At 40.0% G+C, this 23,400-nt stretch overlaps 1 protein-coding gene across 3 annotated transcripts in view; it reads right to left on the reverse strand.

Annotated features, from left to right (window-relative positions):
- The window catches only part of PDE7B (phosphodiesterase 7B), a 336,981-nt gene that overhangs the window by 67,815 nt on the left and 245,766 nt on the right, over positions 1-23,400 (reverse strand). For all 3 annotated transcript variants that reach the window (XM_011962107.1, XM_011962105.1, XM_011962108.1), the window contains one exon: positions 15,804-15,887. In XM_011962107.1, the coding sequence (XP_011817497.1) occupies positions 15,804-15,887 (84 nt within the window). The remainder of the gene's footprint in view (positions 1-15,803; positions 15,888-23,400) is intronic.

Genomic DNA, 23,400 nt, shown 5'->3' on the forward strand with positions numbered 1-23,400 from the left:
AAAAAAAAAAAAAAAGAAAATAGATAAGGGCATAGCATTACTCTCCATATGGACTAGATGGCTGAAACTTGGCATCAGGGTATGTGGACACTTGATACTGTCATTTGACATGGAGTTTTATACAGCAAAGTGATTTTAATGTTCTTTCATTTGCATAGCTTTTCTAATGATATGCTATTTTGTTGATGCTTTGCTTATATTTCTCAGTTCCATTTAGAATTGGGTTGCACAATTTTTTTAAAAAAATTTTTTATCTTTTTAAAATTTTTATTGCTGTCATTTTTCTTCCCAGTGTATAAAATGGCACTCCACAATTTGGGCAGAATTTAAAAATTTTTAAATTCTTCCACCCAAGTTTTTATTTTTTATATATAATTTAAATTGCCCTGAGTTCACCTTTGAGTCACACTTTCTCATTTTTCATGCCATTAATATTACTGACAAATGGTTACCAGGGCCTCTTAATTAGTATTTAAAGGAGTGTAAGTATTCATTTTCTTAATCTTCTCTATTTAAGACACTTAACAACTCATAACCAAGGGTGATTTAAGGTGGTGAGAGCTGTTGAATAGAAAGTTCACAAGGAAGAGACTCAGTCTTGTCACAAGACTGTGGTGACAAGTCTTAATTTCTAGAGAGTGGGTGTTTCTTACATATCCAGCTATTAATGTTAGATAAAACTCATCTATTGTATTACTCTGTTAGTCATTTCCAAACAGCTGAAATAAAAACCCACTGCTTTATTTTTCAAAATCTCAGGTGGTACCACTGGCCTTAAATTGGTTCAGCAAATGGAAATTGCAACAATAAGAAAGCTAAACTCTTCACAAATATTGTTTTGAAGTTCCAGTTAATAATTGCTGTTTAAAGTAATTGACTCTGAAACATTCTAAGATTCTGAGAAGTCATGAGTCACTGGGAAGAGCTAAGTTATGCCCCAAATAGCTTTTGTGTTAGGAGTTTTTGATTATGCTATAATTCTTTCAAAACAAGTTATCCTTGTTTGGCAATTCCCAACGAAGAAAACATTTGACCAACTAGAGCTTGCTTGTCTTTTAATATATTAGGCAGCACTTATCTTTGAAGACATTTCCTTCTGAGATGTTATAATCTATTTGCCTTTAAAAATGATTTTCTATGTGAATATTGAGATAGTTTGGCAGTGGTATGAAGAACACTGCTGACATTTTGGGGACCTGATATTTCCTCTAAAAGAATAATTATTGCTATAATGAAGAGGGATAAATGTGATAGAGAAAATACTCTAAGAGAAGAGGTCTTTTACTTTACAGAGTCGGTATCTTCCAGCTCATCAGAGCGTTGAACTCCTGGGCTCAAATGCTCCCACATCAGCCTCCTCAGTAGCTAGGACTATAGGCATGCATCATTACACACCAAGCTAATTGTTTTATTTTTATTTTTTGTAGAGACAGGGTCTTGCTGTGTTGCCCAGGCTGGTTTTGAACTCCTGGCCTCAAGTGATCCTCTTGCCTCAGCCTCCCAAAGTGCTGGGATTACAGGCCTTAGCCACCGCACCTAACTGGAGAAGAGGCCTTTCAAAGGAAAGAACTTTGTTCACTTTTTCCACTGCAAGAGCTAAGCAATTAGAAGAGTGCCTGACACATAGTAGGTGCTCAATAAATATGTATTGCGTGAATAAATGAATGAATAAGAATAGCCCAGCAGTCTTAGTGTGTCTGGGGGCTTGCCTGAAGAACATCTGTCCTCAGGAGGGAGGGTGATGGGAGCTGCCTGCAGAGAGATACAGAGGACAATCTCTAGAGTCTTCCGTGAAGCTTTGCAACCTGAGTATGCCCCCATACAGCTACTGAACTTCTCTACTTTCTTAGTGCTTCTGTTGCCCCTTGTGTCACTTGAGGATAATAATTTACAGAATTTACCACATTTTTGAGAGGAATAAATAATATTGTACATAGAAAGTGCTTAGCACATAGAACACTTTCAATAGGTATCAGCTAATTTTAGAGTTCCAATATATGATTATAGATTGTACACTGATATTGGATTGAAATCCTGGGCTTTCTATGCAACAACTTTAAAATATAATTAAATACTGAGATGAGTTTTTGAGGTTTTTATACAGCATATTGTAAAAGCACTCTTGATCTTAGGCATAGACGGTTGGGTTAAGGGATTGAAGAGAGAATGTGTTTTCATCGTACACCCAGGAAAAACTGGCTATTTCTTTGTAACTTAGTTTTAATATTAGGCAGGAGCAACCACTTGCTACATAAGATATGAGGGAAAGAAAATACATTTTTCTTTACTCACAAGCCCTCAGTGAAATCTCCATTTAAAAAAGATTAAATTATAAATTGGCATTCAAGACCATCACTGGTCTGTTTCTAACCGAACCTCAACATGTAGTAAGGGTTTCAGCCTAGTTTTACATCAATGCTGATGTAATACTTCCCTCCAACTATGCAGTACCCTTCTTTTAGCACTACACATTCACCCTAGAATCTGAAGGTGCTTGCCCTTTGAGTGTATCCAGCATTCTCCCATGCCTGGTCCTTTTTTGAATGCACTTTAAAAAAAAACCTCTACTTAACAAAAATCCAGTCATTGCCCAAATGCCAATGCCAACCTTTCCACAAGGTCCTTCACTAGTATGTCCAGTGCTTTCTCCATTAGACCTCCTTGCATTTGCCAGTGTAGCTGGTGTTTTAGTGAGTTCTGTATCAGCTCTTTCCCATAACGTTTTGTTCATCCTTTATTTCTTATAGTGCTTATGGCCTGGTACACAGTAGTTGCTCAATAAATGTGAATAGTGTAATCTAGTTTACCCTCTCTCCTTTTTTAAAAAAAGGGATGATCTAAGGTCTTCCAAGGAGGACTTTCTAAAAATAGATTTTTAGCTTCTGGTCTTTACTAAGAATTCTCTCCAAAACAGAAAATAACGCTAATGTGGTAGAGCACAAAATGAAAGATTGGGAAAAGAAGACGGGAGACGGGGAATTCTTTTTCCTCGCATATAAAGAATTGTCAAAAAATGGTAGTAGGAGAGGGAAGAGGATACTGGGCTTCTACTTGCCGAATTTCTTGGCATCTCTTGGGAGAAAAGACTAGAATGATAGGATCCAGAATCACAGGAAAGCAAGGAGGGAACATCTCCCAACCCCTGCCTAGAAGTGAAGTAGCTGCAGTCACAGGTGTCTTCAGGTGATGAATGACCAGTAGTGGATGGTCATGTGGATGGGGTGGCTGTGATAGGGCCCAGACACTGAGGGACAGGGAAAACTTGTTTCCACTGCTAGACCTTCCTTATAGATGATATTACCCACAGAGCACAAATGAGCTCAGGAAGGAGAGGGGAGGGAGTCAGACACAAGGTTATACTTTTTCTTGTTTTTCAGTTTGCATTGCTAAGGGAGATGTGGGCATGTAGGGGAGGGTGGGAATAGTGGTAGGCTTATCTATACCAGCCCAAACTGAGGAGGGGAGAGCTGAAAACAATGGTATAGACTTAGATGACCAAGGCCAAGCTAGGCCACCACACTGCCAATGGAATTTCCCTGTGATGCTTTCGATGACGTTGACTGCTGGTGGCCAGATGGAGCACAGAACTATCTCTCTGGGCCATACTGACATATAGTGCCACAAAAGCAAGACCACCAAGCTCTGGTGGCCCCTGGGACTGCCCCTTCTCTACTCTACCTGGCTTGCTACTTCATGGAGAAACATGAAGTTGTTAGATGGGAAATGCCTTACTTTTCTGCTATAAACCTACCAGACTCCCTGCGTTACGTCCCTTCTTTCCTTCCTCCCACCTGCTGTTAGGAGAGCTGCCTTCTTTTCTCAGGCCTGTCATCCGCTCCCATCTTCTCAGGACACTTTATTCTCAGTTATGATTTTTCTGGTCTATTTATTCCATGGTTCTTTCTCAGCTAGATCCTTCTCACCGTGATTTCAGCTTGCTTCAATGTCTTGTGAAAAACAAAACAAAACAACCTTCCCTAGCCTCATTTTTCCAGCCATCAGTCTCTCTACCACTTTATTTACAATCACATGTTGGAAAGCGATCCTGCAGGCATTGTAGGGGGAGCTCAATAAATACCTGTCAGAAGAAAGATTAAACTAAAGAATGGAAAACTGAAAATGGTTAATAGGCCATTCTCTACTTCACTATAAGTCAAGTACTTTATATTATTATGTGTCTTATGCCCTTCTTAAATGGGAATACTAATATCTGTAACAATAAAAGAATTGATACCGTGGCAGTATTACGCTAGCACTCTAAGCACGCTTACTCACTACTTCCCACAATAACCTGTGAGATGTGTGCACTTGTGAATCCATCTTTTTCTAGCCCGGAGGAATCAGAGGACTAGGGGTCAGTAGATCAAAGTCCTGTAGCAACTGCTCCTGGAATCTAAACCCAGGCAGCCGGCTCTGGAGCCAACACCAACCACCTTCAAGGGGAATCCTGGTGTTTTATTTTCTCTCTTTGCAAGTGGTAAAAGTTATTTTATATCTTGAAGGTAAGGCTTATATAAGGAAGCCTTATATGGTTGAGTGGAAAGACAGAATGTAAGAGCCAAACCCTGGTTAACTCTTTCATAGCTTTGCAATCAGTCACTTGGCCTGTTTTGTTTTTGTTTTTGTTTGCGTATAAAATGAAAAACTGGGTTCAAAGATCTTTTGAGTGTCTTCATTTAAAAGCTTTGCAAAGTGTAAAGTGCTGTTTAAATGTGAATAAGAACTTTGATTTTGTGCTCTTTGGAATAAATTTCGCTTTTAAATGACAAGTAAAGTAGCATACATAGCTTTTGAGAAACACCCAACTCCACAATTTCCAACCAATTTTCCAATTTAGGCCTGTTAAATAATGTTTTCTGGCCTATGGCTGCAATTTCACTTTCTGCATCTTGATATTCCTTTGGAAGAAAAATAAAGGTTCTTTTTCTGGCGGACATTGAAATTTTTAAAAATAAAATCTCATTTTTTTCTGATTATAAAAGGAATACATGCTTCCAGTAGGAAAAAAATAGAAAAACAGAAGAACAATAATCATCTAGAAAGAACCCTTGTTAGGATTTTGGCATATTTTAATAAACATAACTGAGATCTTCTTTTTGGATATAGACTTTTCAATTCTGCTTCTTTTTATCTAATATATTATAAACATTTTGAGAAATTGTTTCTTTCAGCAATTCATGGTTTGCACGACAGGAAATAACCAACTCCCCCTTGAGAAAAATTAAAGCAACTGGTGGCAGCTACAAATCTGACTTTAATTTGTCACAATAGCGATTTCATTTCCTTCTTCTTTGGGGGCAGCTTACAAGTATCCTCAGTTGTCACCACCACGCCCTTCTCTTTCTTATCAAAGAACACAAGGTCAGGTGATGAAATGTGCAATTTGTCATTTGGCATCTTCCACGAGAGTGGTAGGAATATTAGAAAATACAGTAGAACTATTGCAAAATCTAATAATTTAGATGTTTAATGACATATTTTCTCATTCAGTTATAGAAATATTTGTTCAATGATACTGAAGTCATTTAATACCAAAAGGAAATAATCTAAATGTACTATAAAAAGAAAATTTTCGTAATTTATAAAAAATATTTAAAAGGAAAAATTGTCATATATATGTTCCATGTAAAAGGAGTATACTGCATCATATATTGCCTTTGAACATTAAAATTCATATGTAAAATGGATTATACTTTACTATGGTTAAAAGCTTTTGCTCTGCAACTATATATTTGGGATTTAAATTCTGGCTTACAAGCTGGGTGACCTTGGTTATTTCTCCTCTTTCAGTCTCAGTTTCCTCATCTGTAACAGTAGCGGTTACTTTATAGGGTGTTTGTGGGGATTAAATGAGTCTATCTGTGCAAAGCATAGATATAATTTGTATGCCAGAATTGACATATATCGCGGTTCCCGAATACTCCTGGAAGGCCCAGAGCCAGCCTTGTTGCTTCAGGTTGCCTGAGGCTGTTTTAAAAATATCCTGGTCTCTACCTCCAGAAATTCAGGTTCAATGACTTTGCAGTTACAATGTGATGATGCTTTCTGGAAGATGTAGTGGGAGTGCAGAGAGAATGATGAGTTCACTCCTTTGGGAGGATTCAAGAAGGCTTCACAAAGGACATAATGATGGGGCCACGGCTTGAAGGGTGAACAGATGCTTCCTAGGAGAAGAGGTGGCGGGAGAGGGATGTACTCAGCAGAGAGAGAAGGGACATCCAAAACTCAACTATATTTATTAGGGACCTATTAAAAGCAAGGCAGGCTTCTGAACACATTTATCTCATTTACTCCTCACCACAACCCAACCAGGGTGGAATTAAAATCTCCTTGCATGTATGTGAACATTAAGTAGTTTGGGCATCTTTTTCAAGCTCATAGTATAAGTAGGATTCAAACCCAGGTCTAACTTCAAAGGTCATGGTCTTTTCTGTGGGCTCCCTCTACTGATGATGACTTAGTGAGCTTGGAGCTCTGGGTGGGGCAACCATGGTAGAAGAGGCAGAGAGGCAGCCGTGGTTTGGTTGTGAAGGGACTCATTTTTATTTTTAGTATTCACAGCAATCCTCCTGTGCTTCTAGTCTTCCAAGAGACCTACATCCTGGCGACCTTGCCTAAGAGGGGTATACACCTGGCCTTATACACCCTGTGCCTGGGGTTAGGCACCTCTCAGACTAGAGCTGTTGTGGTGGTTGTTGTTAGATGTAGTGGCATCGACCAACTTCTTCTTGGGACTTTCCTCCATAACTTCTGCCCTCCTTCCTCATGTTACTTAAAAGTAATAAACCACCCAGATGCCCCAAGGCAATTTGGTCTGCTAGTTAGAAAACAAGATCTTTTTGATCTTGTGTGTGAACCCTGAGATCTCAGTTTGGAAACATACAAAAGATATTAAGGATGGGGCCACACTCTAGTTTTTCATACATACAGTAGAATGCGGACCACAGTGAATCCCTTAGATATTCTGAAACTTCGAAGGTGGGATGGCAATGAAAAAAATAGCCCTGCGTTTGGTTTATTAATGAGGTCACAAGAGATAGGCTCTGCCTGTTTCTGGGTAGGAGGTTGAATTTAATTTTATTGAACAAACAAGTCATTTTAGCTCAGTGACTCATAGGTAACTTCAGTCAAAAAAAACTTAATTTACTTCTGCTTCCCTCTATATTTTAATGTCTCCAGAAATCCAGAAAAGCCACTATGCTGAAAATACTTTGAGTGGGTTAGAGTTTCGCTTAAGGAAGTGCTGTTGTAGAAAACGGCCATTTCTCTGTGCTGTGTTCAGGTGAGTTAGCAAATCCGCTGGGATCTGACACAAGTCACTTTTGTATTCAATAGAATCCATCATGAGGGAGTGAGGTGGCGCCTGAACGCTAATGTCTAAATAGTTTCTCACAGAGGAAAATTTAGAGTTTCTCACTAAAGGAAACTCATTTCTTTGTGGGCTTTCTCATGGACAGTCTTGTAATGCTTTTCAAAATGAAGCTTATTATAAACTAAAAAGACAGGGGCCCCTGAACAAAAGTAGTTGGTTGACTTCATGATGCCTGTTCTGGCCAGATGGCTCATGAATGATTATGATTCCCAAGTGGAATTTCCAAAATAGACCTCTCCTCGGCACTTCAGTCCATTATTTCTAGCTTTCTTCGGGATATTTCCACTCAATTCTCCTGCAGACTCAACCTATCCCAGCGGAGCTTACCATCTTTCCCCTAACTCATCCTCTGACTTTTCTGACTGTTGATCTCATCTCCAATTTTTCAGATGGCCAGACCAACTCTGGCTCTCCCAATATTCAGTATCCTCAAGTTTTATGTCTTCTTTTATATGAAATCTGTGGATTTACACTTTCATCTCTACAGCCATCGCAGTCTGCAGCCTGATTACACTTCTTTGGATTCATTGAGTCTGTGTCTCCTACATATGGATGTTAGTTAATTTTCTCAAACACTGTTTTATCCTGTTCATCTTTTTCTCAAAATTCTCTAGAGACCCTCTGCTTAATGAGACAAGTTTGATTTCTTTATCTTGGCATTCCAAGCCTTTCTCTCTAGTTAATGAACTTTATTTGCTACTTTTTGGATCTTCTTCCTACTTAATGACTTTATGTCCCCATATGTAGGTCAGTCTCCCTTATAGACAATTCCTTCATCAGTCAACACTCTATCTTACCTTTCAGGGTTTAGCACAAGACCATAAATCCTTCTGCTCAGGGTACTTCAGTAATCTCTGCCTTCTCTTGTCTCTGATTATTGTTACTTATTTTAGAATTAGATCATTTACTCTGTTGTAGGGTACTTGGTGTAATGTTTATTTTTCTTGTCTATGTAATGAGATTGTTTGCTCTTTGAGGGTAGCAGAATATCTCATAGTTTCCTTTCTAGCCCTCAGAATTTTCTGCCCAGATATAGCATATAGCAGGTTTCTCTCCCATCTCCCTAGTCCTGTTGACTTAAAAGGAATTGTTCAGATATTTTTGTTTGGAGTCTCTGGTAGATCCCAGTCCCACTGCTGTCTGAGACAGAAGATAGCCATCATACAAAAGGCCATCTCAGTCCTGTGGTGGTTGGTGTGGCTCAGAGCATCTTGGTTTCATGGTCTTCTTGGCATAGAGTAGGCATTCTGTTTGTTGAATGAATAAATGAATGAAAACCCAGAGGAAGTACTGGACTCTCTAACTCAATTTTCTATTTTTCATCCCTCAGATAAAAAGTAATCCATTAAATGATGTCAGGCAGGTTAACAGGCAGTGGCTGTTTTCACTTTTCAATGTAGAAGGTGAAAATGGTTTCTTTTTGAATATGTTTTTTCTCAGACATATTTTGTATGATTTTTCCTGATTTCTCTGCTCGGATCCCACTAGAATACCTTGTCTTTCAATAATACTTTTATCTAGTTGAGCAAACTTGTTGACAATGTTTTCCTGGTTTCTTAAGTCTTAAAGTATATTTTATAATGGCGCTAATAGTTGGCCTTAGCATACAACCCTCTTTTATTTCACTGTTGCTTCCATAATCTGCTTGTGTTTTAACTCCTCCCAGGAAGCCTTCCTTAATTTCCAAGACAGAGTGAATTATTTCCTTCTTGAACTCCTCTGAATCCCATAGATGCATATATTTCTTGTATTATGTATGCTGTTATACAGGTGTGTATTACTTGGTGTATCACACCACATCAAAATTTATTTGTAAATAAATTGTAGATACAGTAGCTTATGCTACTGTAAATCCCTCCAGGGCAGCGGCCATGTCTCACTCATCTCTGTATCTCCAGCACTGGTACAATGCCTCCCATAGGAGGTGCCCCATCAAGGGGTAGTCATAGGGACAGCCGGGACATCACCAACTCTGTCTTCTGCAGGCTAGTGGCATTTCAGTGGCTAACCATCCTGCTGCTTTGGCACTTCCGCAGCTGAAGTGCTGGGAGCTTGCAGCCAGAAGCCCTGAGTGCACCATCATGGAGCAAGATCCAGCTGAGCCAGAAAGCACCACGGCCACAGCGAGTGCCTTGCCTTTCTTCTAGAGGAAGGTAAATATTGAACTTTGAAATTGTAGGGTGTTACCTTGGCACTTACAAGTGTGAGGAGAAGTCTGAACAAGTCCCAGCAGACACCTCCCTTCTCCGCTTGGGGAACACAGGGCTGGGGGTGGGATGGCATCTTCTCAGCATGACTGAATTCAAATCATCCGATGACAGTTTAGTTCAGATTCTTTGCTTGTGTAGTTGTTATAGGTGACAGAAAAAGGTATCTGTAAGGTTACTAAAAGGCTGTAACTGTCTGCCAAGGATTCTCTCATAGGAAATGGAGTCTGTAAAGAAACTGTCCCTCCATCTTTAAGATGGGGTTATCACTTAGGGCCAGATGGTTTCCAGCATACTGAGTGGCTTTTGGTCAACAGTCCTTCACCGAGAATGTGTTTTATATGTCAAAGAAAGAACGGCTGCAGGGTATAATACGTTTTAGATGGCAGCTTTAAAAAAAAATATTTGAGTCTCTGGGTCACTTCTTCATAAAAAGGTTAAAAAATATATATGTTTGTATATATTGGTTCCATTTGGGAAATAATAAGTAAAGGAAAATATTTTTGTAGCTCTACTAAAATGACCTCATGCTTGTGCAGTTAAGATGACCCTGACAGGAGAGGCAAGTCTGAAGGAATAGAGCTTTAAAGATCAAGATGAGCAAATTAACAGGCAGGAAAAGACAAATAGCCAATTAACCTACTCCTGCAAAGCCCAGGGGCTGGTCTGGAGCTCTGGGTTCTCTGTGGCAGCAGATATTTGGTGCCCTAAAACCTCAGGCTGAAGCTGTTTCTTTCCCTCAAGCTCCACAGTCCCTGAGCATGTTTTCTTTGTATGTCACTTCCTCTGCTGAGCCGGTGTGGAAATCACTTTGTGTTGCTCTGAGACGGTTGCCACGGGAACATCTCAACCTAGTCATTATCTACTCAGGCTGCTGATTATATTAAATCAGGAGACAGAGCTGTAGACGGGGCTGCTGGAGCCGCCTGCTTTGCAGAAGGTTGTAATTGCTCCTGCGACTCTCCCCTCTGGGTCCACAGGTCTGGGAACACTCTTCTCTACATTTTTTCCTCCTTTGTTTCCCCCCTACAAACAGAATTAGCAAATGACGTAAAACTATAGGAAATCGACATTGGGAGAATGCAGCCATTACTTTTCCGTCCCTCCAGTTCTCTGTGTTAGGACATCATCTGGAATAAAAACAATTGTCCCCCTTTTCTCTCTGTTCTGGCTCTCTGTGCTTAGGTGTAAAGATAACAGTCTTTAAAGATCTATCTTTCCAATGTTCCACACAAACGGGGCTGAGGCCACAGTTTCCTGCTACTTATCCAGAGAAGCTTCAAGAAGTTCATAGAGATGACTCTCTTCTAAATTGTGTGTGTAAAATAGAAACAGGAAATGAAATTAGCTTTTAATGAGTCTTATGTATTTCTATTGATCTAGATGAATCTCTTATGAAAATGATTTTCCAATCTTTATTCCTGGAATGCATATGATATGATATTATTTTTAACTGACAAAATTGTACATATTTATGGTATACAACATATTTCAAGATATATATGTGTGTATATATATATATACACACACACGCACATTGTGGAATAACTAAGTAAAGCTAAATAACTTATGCATTACTTCACATACTTATACCTTTTTGTGACGAGATCATTTAAAACCTACTCTGTTAGCAATTTTCAAGTATATGTTTATTATTAACTATAGACACTATATTACACAATAGATCCTTTAAACTTATTCCTGCATGTGATCTTTGAGAAACATTAAATTGAAATACTCTTTTGGGGGAAAACCTATACAAGCAGTTGGCCTTGTAATTTAATGTCCAAATCAGGACACTCTGGGAATGAAAGATGGCACTATTAATAAATACTCCTGAACAAGTGCAAACTAGGACTATGCCAGGCAAACCAAGAGTCACCTTACATGCAGACAATAGGTACATGAAATCAGTAGTACTGTGTTTCCCTCTGCCCCAAATATGTGCTTCCCCTCCCCGCAAAAATAACCTCTTCCAGAAGAATGTGCAATTAGAAATCATAATTTTAAATTGGAATTTAAAATCTGCATCGATAACAGATGTTCCCTCTCTGTTTATTCTTCTGTTCATAAAAATTTAGTCAATGTGAGTCCACTCTTGAAAGTAAAGTGATGGCACTGGAAATGTAACAGAAAAAAAAAGACATTAACAGACTGGACTGAAAGTGCTTGTGGCTTTGTCATAAAGCTCTCTCAAATCTGTTTAAAAAAATCTAGGGGTTGGCAACCTTGTTCTATAAAGGGCCATAGAGTGAGTATTCTGGGGTTTGTGGGGGGCAGTTTGTAGACCACACAGTTTCTATGCAACTACTTTGCCACTGTTTCAGTGACAGCAGTCATAGATGTCATATAAACAAATGGGCATGGCAATATCCCAGTAAAATTTTATTTACCAAAACAGGCAGGAGAAGGGGACAGATTTGGTGTGTGGGCAGTCATTTGTCCACTTCTGTTCTAGTAATTCAGTTTTTTTTTTTTTTTTTTTTGAGATGGAGTCTCGCTCTGTCGCCCAGGCTGGAGTGCAGTGGCACAATCTCGGCTCACTGCAAGCTCCGCCTCCTGGGTTCACGCCATTCTCCTGCCTCAGCCTCCCAAGTGGCTGGGACTACAGGCGCCCACCACAACGCCCGGCTAATTTTTTTGTATTTTTAGTAGAGACGGGGTTTTACTATGTTAGCCAAGATGGTCTCGATTTCCTGACCTTGTGATCCACCCGCCTCGGCCTCCCAAAGTGCTGGGATTACAGGCGTGAGCCACCTAGTAATCCATTTTAATGCCTAGAAACTGTTCTGGTTGAAGATGAGTAATTTTAGATTTTAATTCTGATGTCCCCTGCCCTCCTGTGACAGACTGGGGCTGTGACTAATGGGACCAGTGGAGAAATGCATGGGCCTCACTATTTAGTATACATTTCTGCTCTTGCGTGCTCCAGTGATTCATGCATGTACTGAGGTGGGTGGGAGAGGGACACCCACCCGGCGACACTCTGGAAACGGGATGGCAGTTGTGTGGGTTTCACTAACATTTTGGAAGGAAGGCTGCAGGGATGCAGAGCTGGGGAGTGACGGCTATGGTGATTTGGTTTTTCCTATAAATGGTTTAAAAAAAATCCTAGATTAGATTTTACCGTGGGAGAGAGAACACAAAACTGCAAGCACCCGAGGGAAATGAAGTTTAGGGTCTGTGCCCACACTGGGAAAAACTTGACTCAAAATTAAGGTAAGTGATCTAAAGAATCACTTTAAACTAGCTCAGCTCTTCCAGTGTAGAATAAGAATGAACTGGTAAAGAGAAAAGCCCTAGGAGAAAATCCCCAAATGTCACAAGATGTTTCCTTTTAGGCATAAAGCACACACTAACAACTCAGGCAAACCACAAGGATATGAGTGATATTAAAGAGAATTAAATAGACAGTATATGAAGTAGTAGGAGATATGACATATATACCTTATGTAACTGTGACTAACACAGATGTTCATACATCTCTGCTCCATACTGACAAGCTGCTGTAATTGCAAACTAAGTTAGGAACCGTGGAGGGTGACCACAGTAATGTTATCTGTTCTAGTTTCAACTCACCAGTGGGGTCTATGGTGCATTATACCAAGAGGTAAATCGTATCACAAATAAAGGAATATTTTAGAGGTCTTCATTCCTACCTGTGTTGTTCAGTTAAACACGGGAAGATTTATGTTCACAGTTATTTAATATAATGTTTTTGAGGAGACCCTTTAATAATTGGTAAGTTAACTCTAGTTAGTAAGTGATCAATAGCAACTGATTGTCTTTAGGATCTTATAGTCTATTTGGGGATAAGAGAAGATTGTCTTTAGGATCTTATAGCCTATTTGGGGTAGTTTGATACATTAAAAAAACTAGAGACCTCGTATAAAGGAAAATATGCTAAAGAAAAGTTGATATTGCCTCTGCAGTATGTTATAGAGTAAGAGACATGGGTGAAAGAGTTATCCAGAATGGAATGCTGAGGAGACCCTAAAGGGAATTTCAGGGTGGATGGCCAGCACTGTCACTCGATGAGTGGAGGACTGTGAGCACCAGGTGGGGTGAAATAGGGGTGGAGGGGCAGGCAGCATCCGGGGCCAGGGAAATGAGGCTGGGGTTGAGCTCAGGTACTCAGAAGTCCTGGAGGATCTCCAGCAGAGGATAGCAGTTGCTGGCAGATGATCTCTTACATGGTGAACAATATGACACTGAAATATTGTCTGCAATGAGTTTCTCTTTAAATGTTATTTATATTTGCCATTGTTTTTCAGATTACAAAAGTAAAAGAAGCAAATTGTAAAAAAAAAAACAAAAACAAAAACAAAAACAAACAAAAAGTGTTCTACTGTCCCGCCTGCAAAGATAACCACCATTAGCAGTAAAGTTGCTTATTAACACTGGGATTAAGGTTTTAAAATAATGGAACTTTGGAATTATAAACAGAAATATCCCCTTATTTTCCTAATTCCTTTGTGGTTCATATCAGAAAACATGAACTAACACTCATCTAGTATTGAGAAGAGGCTTTTTGGTTATTTTCTCTCTCCGACTTTCAAAATGGGATGCTGTTGGAGAGTTCTGGTCTATATGAAACAGTGAAGTGGAACCCCTTGCTCATCCTTGTCCTGCTTAGAGAAACCACATGCGTAGGACCTGGAAATCCATTCAGTCTAGAGACTGTCAAAGGTGTAACTTCCATGGGTAGCTGGAACAGCCCAATCAGGGTATAAGGAAAGGTCAGACAGACCATTAGAGCTCCCACAGGCTGTATCCCATATTATTGCATTGGTCTAATGGCTCAATTCGGTCTTCCAAAAAGCATTTTTGAGGGTCTGGGTAGGGAAGGTTATCTCTAGTGTGGAAAGAATTACTCCAAGTCTCTGTATCCCTGAAAGTGCTAAAAAAAAAAAAAAAAACAGACATTGCACATTGATAGGGGAGATTAACAAGCCAGGAGAAATACAAACATGCCACCTACTATTGGCCTCTCAAGGATTGAAGGATTAGAAATAACAAGTTCTAATTTCTCCTAGTAATTTCCAGGGGTTGAAGTAAATCAAATTACCTCTTTAGCTGAGCTTATTTATGTCAAAGGAAAGTAATATTCTTTGAGTATAATCTAGTACTTTGAAATTTATAGATGGGAAGTGATATGAGAACCAAACACTGAAAACCTTGGAGCAAATTGTGAAATTTATCCACTTGCTCTTCCACCTCCCCCACAAGTCCACAGTGAAGGATGATTACGATTGTTATAAGATATGAAATCTGGAGGGATGACTGGTCACTGGTTTGAGTTTGCAAAATAACCTAAGATTAAGAAAATTATGGACCAAAGGTTGAGCAAAACTCCCCATGAGGAGTAGTTTAGGGAGGGGAAGGTAGAAGTCAATGAACTTGTAAGGTTCAAGGGAGAAAGCAGCAATGCTTTGGATTTTGCCATGGTGAGGAGTTTTACCAGGAAGGCAAGAATAGACCTTGAGGATTTATATTAGACAAAGAAGTGAGAATTCTATAATGTGTGGGTTACTAAGGGCAATTGTAGAAGAGGATTCCCTGTGGGATTTCAAAAATAAAATGGAATCTCACCTAGTCTAGCTCTGGCTGAAGGTAGAGAGAATGTGCTGGAAAATGAAAATAGTAGCTTTCCTGTATAGGACATCACAGTTTTTGAGACTTACACTTTTTATAAAAAAAATTTTTATTCTTTTTGAGACAGGCTGGAGGGCAGTGGTGAGATCTTGGCTCACTGAAGCCTCAACTTCCTGGGATCAAGCTATTCTCTCACCTCAGCCCCCAAGTAAGTAGCTGGGACTACAGGCTGCGCCACCATGCCCAGCTAATTTTTTGATTTTTTGTAGAAATAAGGTCTCACTACGTTGCCCAACTCCTGGGCTGAAGCAATCCTCCCACCTTGGCCTCCCAAAGTGCTGGGATTACAGGCGTAAGCCACCATGCCCAGGCAGAAGTTTATACTTTTAAAGCTGACCTGATCTCATTTGACCCTCACTGAAGCTCTGAGAGGCAGGGCAGGGCCAGAATTACTTCACTTGTGAGGAAATTCAAAGACAAAGGGTTAAGTTCTAGTTGGCAGAAGAGAGATTCAGGAAGGGAGGCAGACCCCGGAACGTTTTGAAGTTCAGAGGGAAATGAGGATTTTTTTTTTTTTTTTCTTTTTGAAGAAAACGTTTGTTCCTTTCCAGGTACACTTGATTACTCACTGTTAAGTAGGCGGAAGTCAATGAATGGGTAGGAGCCACGGCGTTCAGCAGGAACCCCCGTCTGACCCCTTAGTCGTATATCTCCTAGAAAACAGAAAATCCAAACAAAGGCTTGAAAACATTGCCACGTGCATTCACTTTTCCCCTGTAAATCCTCTGTAAATCCTCAATGAAACCAACCCCACATGTCAGGAGAAAAATGGTTCCCTTTTACCATACTGAAGCGAGTGCTGTGTGGAAAGGGATATTTAATGCTGAGTGTAATGAGGTTGGCAATACACCAACAAGGAACATGGGTCTCTTGTATGTGCTCAGAAGACGGGTCTGTGAAAATCACAGCAACTTACAAAGTTCCATAAAAAGACAAAAGTATTTTTATGCTTCCCAGGGCCACAGAGACAAAGCATCTGAATCTGGAAGGATAAATGAGTGTTGCATTGTAGCTTTCATTCTTAGAAGTGTTAATCACCCAGACTATAATTTTTCTTGGTTCCAGCACAATTGTTTTCTGACTGCCATCCACCTTCCTTTTTTCCATATTATATCATTAATATGCTTTAGAATCGCCTCACAGGCTAGCCTTGCTCCAGGCACTTGGCCACTCTTGCACACAGGACAGTCCATAGAGTTTCTAGTACTTATTTATTTGGTTTCCATATATATATATATATATATATATATATATATTTTTTTTTTTTTTTTTTTTTGCAATGGAGTATCGCTTTGTTGCCAGGCTGGAGTGCAGTGATCTCAGCTCACTGCAACCTCTGACTCCTGAGTTCAAGTGAATCTCCTGCCTCAGCCTCCCGAATAGCTGGGATTATAGGCACATACCACCACGCCTGGCTAATTTTTGTATTTTTAGTAGAGAAGGGGTTTCACCATGTTGGCTAGGATGGTCTTGATCTTTTGACCTCATGATCCAACTGCCTCAGCCTCCGAAAGTGCTGGGATTACAGGCGTGAGCCACTGTACCTGGCTGGTTTCCTTTCATATTTAATATCTGTGTTCATTTTCCTTTTTGGTATGTGTCCTGTCTTTCTCATCAGAGGAGGTAACGGAGTAGAGTGGAAAGAGCATGGACTTTAGAACAAGGTAGGCTTTGGAGAAACCTTGCTGAGACACTTGCTACCTGTGTGATCTTGGCAGATTTATTTCTCTGAGCCTCAGATGCCTCATTTATAAAATGAAGCTAAGACCCACTTCGAAGTGTCCTTGTCAGAGAACCTAAAATAATACTCACTGCCTGGCAATAAATGCTGGTTTGCTTCCTTCTAAACTCCTGCAAAGCAGGGATCATGCTTATCATGTTATTTACATTTCTCCATAGCACTTTGAATGCTGTCTGGTACTTAGTGGATTCTAAGTGAATGTTCTCTGTTGACAAGAGTAGAAATAAAGACCAAATTCATCAGTTATTATATATACTATGGAATCAGAGGAGAGGTAGAAATACGTGAGACATAATATATCTCTGGAAGAACTGAATCAGGGAAGGTTTCAATTCCAGTAGTAATGGGTACACTCCCTAAATTACCTTTTCCCCAAACTAAGGTGGCACTGAGGCCCCAGCCTAGGAGCTGAAAGGAAGAACAGTCCTCTCTCCTTCCTTTCCTAATTCCTGGAGGAACTCAGGACCTGGGTGAGATCCCCATCAGCTGCAACTCATGCAACTGATATGCTTAAAATGACCCTCACAGATGGGCCTTTAGTGTACTGTACTTGGAGTTGTAAAGTGCAAGCCATGAGCTCTTGAGCTATTCTCTGCTTTGAATTTTATATTGGTGCCTTCTTTAATGCTTTGTATAATCTGATGTTACATTGCCATATTGATATGAAAGAATATTGTAATTTATGGATACATGTTATAAACCAAAGTGAGAGGAAGAGGAAACAGATGGAAAAGTACTTTTATAGGTGTGAATATAAACTTACATCAATGAGGGTAATGCTGTTAGCTTTAAAAAAATGTACTTATTTATTTTGATATGGGGTGGCTGGTCAATAAAGGAAAGCTACCAAGGAAAGTTGAAGTGTTTTTCTCTCCTCAGCAGTTGTCTTGAACACCGTATGTTTACAAAGCATTTTCACAACATGACAATGTATTTATTTTCTTGTTTTTTTTTTTCTCATTGGGTCTTCATAATAACCCAGTGAGGAGAGACACCTTTATTCTGTTTACTTTATAAGTAAGAAAACAGAGGCTCAGAGAAGAATAGTTGTGAAGGACTACTATTCGCTCTGTAGTCCCAGGTAAAGGCACAAGCCCCTTAAAGTCCTGATATAGTAAATATTTATGGACTTTAACTGAGCTGCCTAAGTTGATGGTGGTTTCAGATTATAGTCAGTGGGGCTAGCACTTAAATCTAGGCTGTTAGACTTCATAGGCAGAGATCTCTCCACAATACCACTGGTTTCTAACCTTATGGTTAGAAACACACACCTTACGGAGTGTGTAGACCAGGTTTTTAAAATGAAAAAAGAAATGAAATTCTTAGATCCTCACATAAAAGAAGTTGTAGTGTTAATATCAATTGAGAAAATACAGCATGTTAAAATGATATAACAGACTCACTGACTTTAAACACATTTGTGTTGTATAATGGTATATAGTAAAAATGATGCATGGAGGAGACTGCATAGATTTTGTCTACCAAGCTGACTGGGCTTGTGGATTTGTTGACCTGTTGCTGTAATCTCATGGGCTCCTTCCAGCCCTTTCAGTCTCACCTTTTGGAAATCACTTCTCCATTAGTATTTTCTTCTCAGTATTACCAAAGATTTCCTCTTGACTTTGTAGCTATGAGGTTACCACTTCCCCAGAAAGTGTCTGTGTAATATTGACGAAGGTTTTAATGCCTGTGACAGGATTTCTTCCTGGTCTCCACCTGAGAGTCTAGGGCAGAGGAGGCCCATTAGCATGTAAGGTTTTAGATTTAGGGAAACTGAGGAAGAGTACCCTGTGGCCGAATGGATGAAGGGAGGGCAATACACTGGGAACTTGGGGGCTCCTGTACTGAGAAGACCAACATTTTGCCATCTTGGGTAACCCTGGATGAATCAGTAATCACTTTGAAGTCCTGTTGTCTAATATTTAAATTGCATAAATCATAGCAATTTTGTCTACATCACAGAGTTGTTGTAAGGAAATTATAAGGTATGTGAAAATAATATGGTAGATAACATTCATTGAACACTTATACTCTGCTGAGCATTTTACACGTATTATTTCACATCATCAACCCAACAAGCCAAAGTAGTTATTATTATTATTATTATTATTATTATTATTTAGTTTGCAGATGAGGAAACAAAGCCAATGGAAATTTGATAATTTGTTCAGACTCATAGAGCTAGAAAGTGCAGAGCTTATGCTTAAACTCAGAACTGACTTGAAACCTCATGTTCTTAACCACTCTCCTATATTATTAAGATGAAAAATTGTTTAAACAGGTCAGCACTAACTTCTTCTTACATAATATATGCTTTGATTGCTGTTTGCCGATAAACCAAATATACAGTCATCATGATTTGTGGAAAAAGAATACCAGGAGAATCCCACTCCCTTGATGAGTTCACAGTTGAATCAAAAGCAGTTCAGTGGCAATGGACTGTACAAGTAAGACAAGCAAATCCTGTCCTGGATCAACAAGGAATCTATTACTTTCCAGTAAGAAAACAATTACTAAAAATATTCTTCAGCAGAACTGAAATTAGCTGACAACAAATTTTCATACTGCATCCTACTTTGGGAAGAAGAGACAAGTAGCAATGGAGCGAGGTGAGGGCAAAGATACCTCAACAAGCAAACAAACCCAAACAAGTCAGCACTAACAAGAAATAAGGAAACCATACCTGGAAGATTCCATTTCAGTGCCGACACTGTCCATAACTACATTGCACTTTGAGAAGCTGATTCCTCAGAAACCTAACAATGCCCCTTTGGTGTAGTAAATAATCATTTGCAAAAGGATGAAATCATGTTAAAAATACCAATAAGGTAGGAGGCAGGACAGCTGTAAGTATGCTAACAATGCATCTGAGAGATTTCACTACATGAAAACAGTTCAATACAAACACACCAGACATTCCCAATCTTAAGCATTCCATTTAATGGAAGCACTCATGTAGTAGGATTTATGTGTTAATGGTATATTTCTAACATAGAAAGTTTTCTTTCCTTCTCTCTGCTTTAAGGAGCCTGTTCTGATATTAAATTGCTTTAATACGCTGGTGGGAAGAGAGAATTAATTCAGTAACAACAGTCCTCAGAGGAGCAGAGGCTACTGGGCTGTTGTCCGAGGGAAAGAACAAGCGGTGTCCTGCCTAGCTGCTTTTCCTGGCCCAGGGTCTCAGGCAATCATCTATTTACCTAAGGCCTTATATCCAAGCTAAACAATTATTTTGACTATTCATTAAGTCCTTGTTTAACTTAAGCAACTTGCTTTTTTTCTTCTGGCAAATGAAAGGTGCTGGGGAAGCTGGTAGGAAGCGTTGACAGCCCAGAGTCATGTCCCCAGTCTGTTCTTATTGTGTTCCAAAAGGAAACAAACAGCAGGGGCATTCTGATTTTGAAAGGGCTGCTGCTTTTTTTGCCCCTTCAGGCTGACAACATCACATGTCATCCCCTGTACTGAAGGCTGCAAACAGGTCCAGAGCTGAGCCGAATTGCCCCAGGAGCCACGACCTGACCTGACTACAGCCCCTCACCCTCCCTGAGGACATTGCTCCGGAATGGACCTATTGCTTACTTGGCCTCTCGTGCTGCCTCTGGTTAATAAAAGCTTGTGCTAGGAAGCAGACGTCTATGTGGCCTCTTATGTAACTGGCAAAGAGGGTGGAGACTCTGACAGCGATAACAATTTACAGTGGCTGGAAACACAGGCCATGTGACAAGAACCAGACTCTGGCCCCTGTCGTGGTATGTCAAGGTCATTTCAGGGTGAGGAAAAGGTGTCAGAGAGGGACAGAGCAGTAGCTACTGGGCTCCCATGGCATCTGAGATGAATGAAGAAGATAGTGACATTCTTGGTATAAACAGGTTGCACAGAATATGAGATAGCGATTCATAGCAGGGCCGTCACTAGGAACCAGGAAGATGAGATAGTGCTGGTATCAGAAAGATGAAGCCGCAAAGCAGCCCAAATATGGTGGGAAAGAAGCAGCTCTCATGAATGGTATTCCTTTGAGCTTGCTGAGCACATTACTAATTCATGTCACTGCCACCACTTGCAAAATAAAGACAGAGAAAACCCAGATCCCAAATCTCAGAGAAGAACTTTCACCATACTGCACATCTCAGCTGGAAGCTTTGTTTATTTCAGCTGACTACTCTCCAAATTAACTAAGTGAACGATTTCTCCTAAGATGTTTATCTGGCCTAAAAGAGAGGAGGAAGGTTGTGCAATTTAATCACTCCATAGATTTGTGGGGTAGCACAAGCAGTCAGTTCAGATAACTCAGGCAGAGATTATTGTTCCGAGTACCGTGATCTTACAGGAGGGACCCAAGATGGCTGATTAGACCCAAATTTCCCCTGTGGAGGTTCAATCTTCCACTTTCTTGAGCGAGGCTGAGCCTGTCTGGTCACCAAGGACTATGTGCTGAACTGGCTAAGTAGGAGGCTTCCTGTCCATTGGTCTGTTTCACTAGCTGTGTATTCCTGGGCTGTCAGTGAGAAAGCTTCGTATGTAGGAAAGAGGCAAACCAGGAGTTAGTCCTCCAGAAACCATATTTTTGGCGAAAGGAATTAAATACAATTTTCTTTGCATGTGAAAAAAGTTCTTTCTTTCTTTTCTTCTTAAAAATCTTGATTTGTATATCAAAATCAGAGAAAAGGGAAATTTCACCAAGTTCGAGTTGCCAAACAATACTGCACCACCTTGCATCTTTAGCTTAGAATGACTTTTTGACAAATGTGCATTTTGGAACTTGAATGCTGCAAAAGTGAATATGTAAATAGTAGTGTGTTTATTTTCTAAAGACAGTAAGGCAGGTTTTAGACTAGTGTCAACAAGAGCAATCTTCATTTTTGAGCTCAATAGTTTTTCAGACAGAAAATGAGAAAAAAGTAAGCTTTAATCACCAGGAACGCAGGAGTCTCATAAAAAAAGATATTGAACGAGAAGCAGCGGGAATGCCTAAGGAGAATTTCAAGAAGCTGTAAAAGAACTTAAAAGAACACAAAGACATATCTTCTTACAAAGGTTGGGTAGAAGGAGAACAACTTGAGGAGTCACCTTGGAGACTATGCAGTCTGGGTCTGCCTTCAGTAATGAAAACACGGATGGGTCTAAGATTACGCATCATTCATGTATTTCTGGGATAATACTTTTAATCTCCGGAATCTCAACAAAGCAAAGTTTGTTGCTTTTTAGAAATGCATTATATATAAATTACTTAGCACAGTGCCTGGCTTATAGTTGGCACTCAAAAACCAGTAGCTGTTGTTCTTACCTAGTTACCATTCTTCTGACCTGTGTTCCTTCCCGCCCCTCCACCCGCCCCCTACCCGCTCCTTAATTGTTGGTATTTTTAGGAGGATTTTCTAAGTGTCAGGATCTGTTTGAAAGGCCTTATGTGTATGAGCGTCTTTAGTCCTTGTGACATGCCCCAGACATAGGTGTGTGTATGATCCCCACTGTCCTGAGGAGCACAGACAGCTTAGAAAGTGACTAAATTGGGATTCCAGGTGCCCTTGGGAACCCTTGCTTTCTAAAGCACTTCTGCACGTGGCCAGCATCTCCATTCTTCACAACAGAGACCAGGAACAACTATGCATGATGTAATTCACAGGTCCCTTCAGTCTTCCCAGGCTGTGTTTCTACTCTCTCTGCTGGACATGCCAGGGTTCATAAAAGTGAGCACCAAAACCATGTCCTGAGGAAAACTGAACGTTTATCCCGCTGTTTCTTCACAGCAACATTATGTGCCCAGGACAACAGGTGTGCTGTGGACCACAGCTTGGACCCATGAACCCCCAGTGGTGCAGGATAGACTATAGGGAGATGTAGACTCCATTGGAGTGTGTAGGTATCTTGCAGTTTGGTAGAACATTTAGGTATGGGAGTCAGCAAAGGGGCTAGTTCTTGGGCAGGCTCAGAGGGGATCCTAGACTGATTTCGTTCATTTCAACAAATGCTTATGCAAAACATTACACAAAATGTTGAAAAATAGGTGAGGACAGAAATACAAACTACCACTGGAGAATACTATAAACACCTCTACACAAATAAACTAGAAAATCTAGAAGAAGTGGATAAATTCCTGGACACATACACCCTGCCAAGACTAAAGTAGGAAGAAGTTGAATCTCTGAATAGACCAATAACATGTTCTGAAATTGAGGCAATAATGAATATCCTACCAACCAAAAAAAGCCCAGGACCAGACGGATTCACAGCCGAATTCCACCAGAGGTACGAAGAGGAGCTGGCACCATTCCTTCTGAAACTGTTCCAATCAATAGAAAAAGAGTGAATCCTCCCTAACTCATTTTGTGAGGCCAGCATCATCCTGATACCAAAGCCTGGCAGAGACACAACAGCAAAAAAAAAAAAAATAAATAAATAAAAGAGAATTTTAGACCTATATCCCT

This window comes from Colobus angolensis, unplaced genomic scaffold, assembly GCF_000951035.1.
Source record: "Colobus angolensis palliatus isolate OR3802 unplaced genomic scaffold, Cang.pa_1.0 Scaffold58, whole genome shotgun sequence".
Taxonomy (NCBI): domain Eukaryota; kingdom Metazoa; phylum Chordata; class Mammalia; order Primates; family Cercopithecidae; genus Colobus; species Colobus angolensis.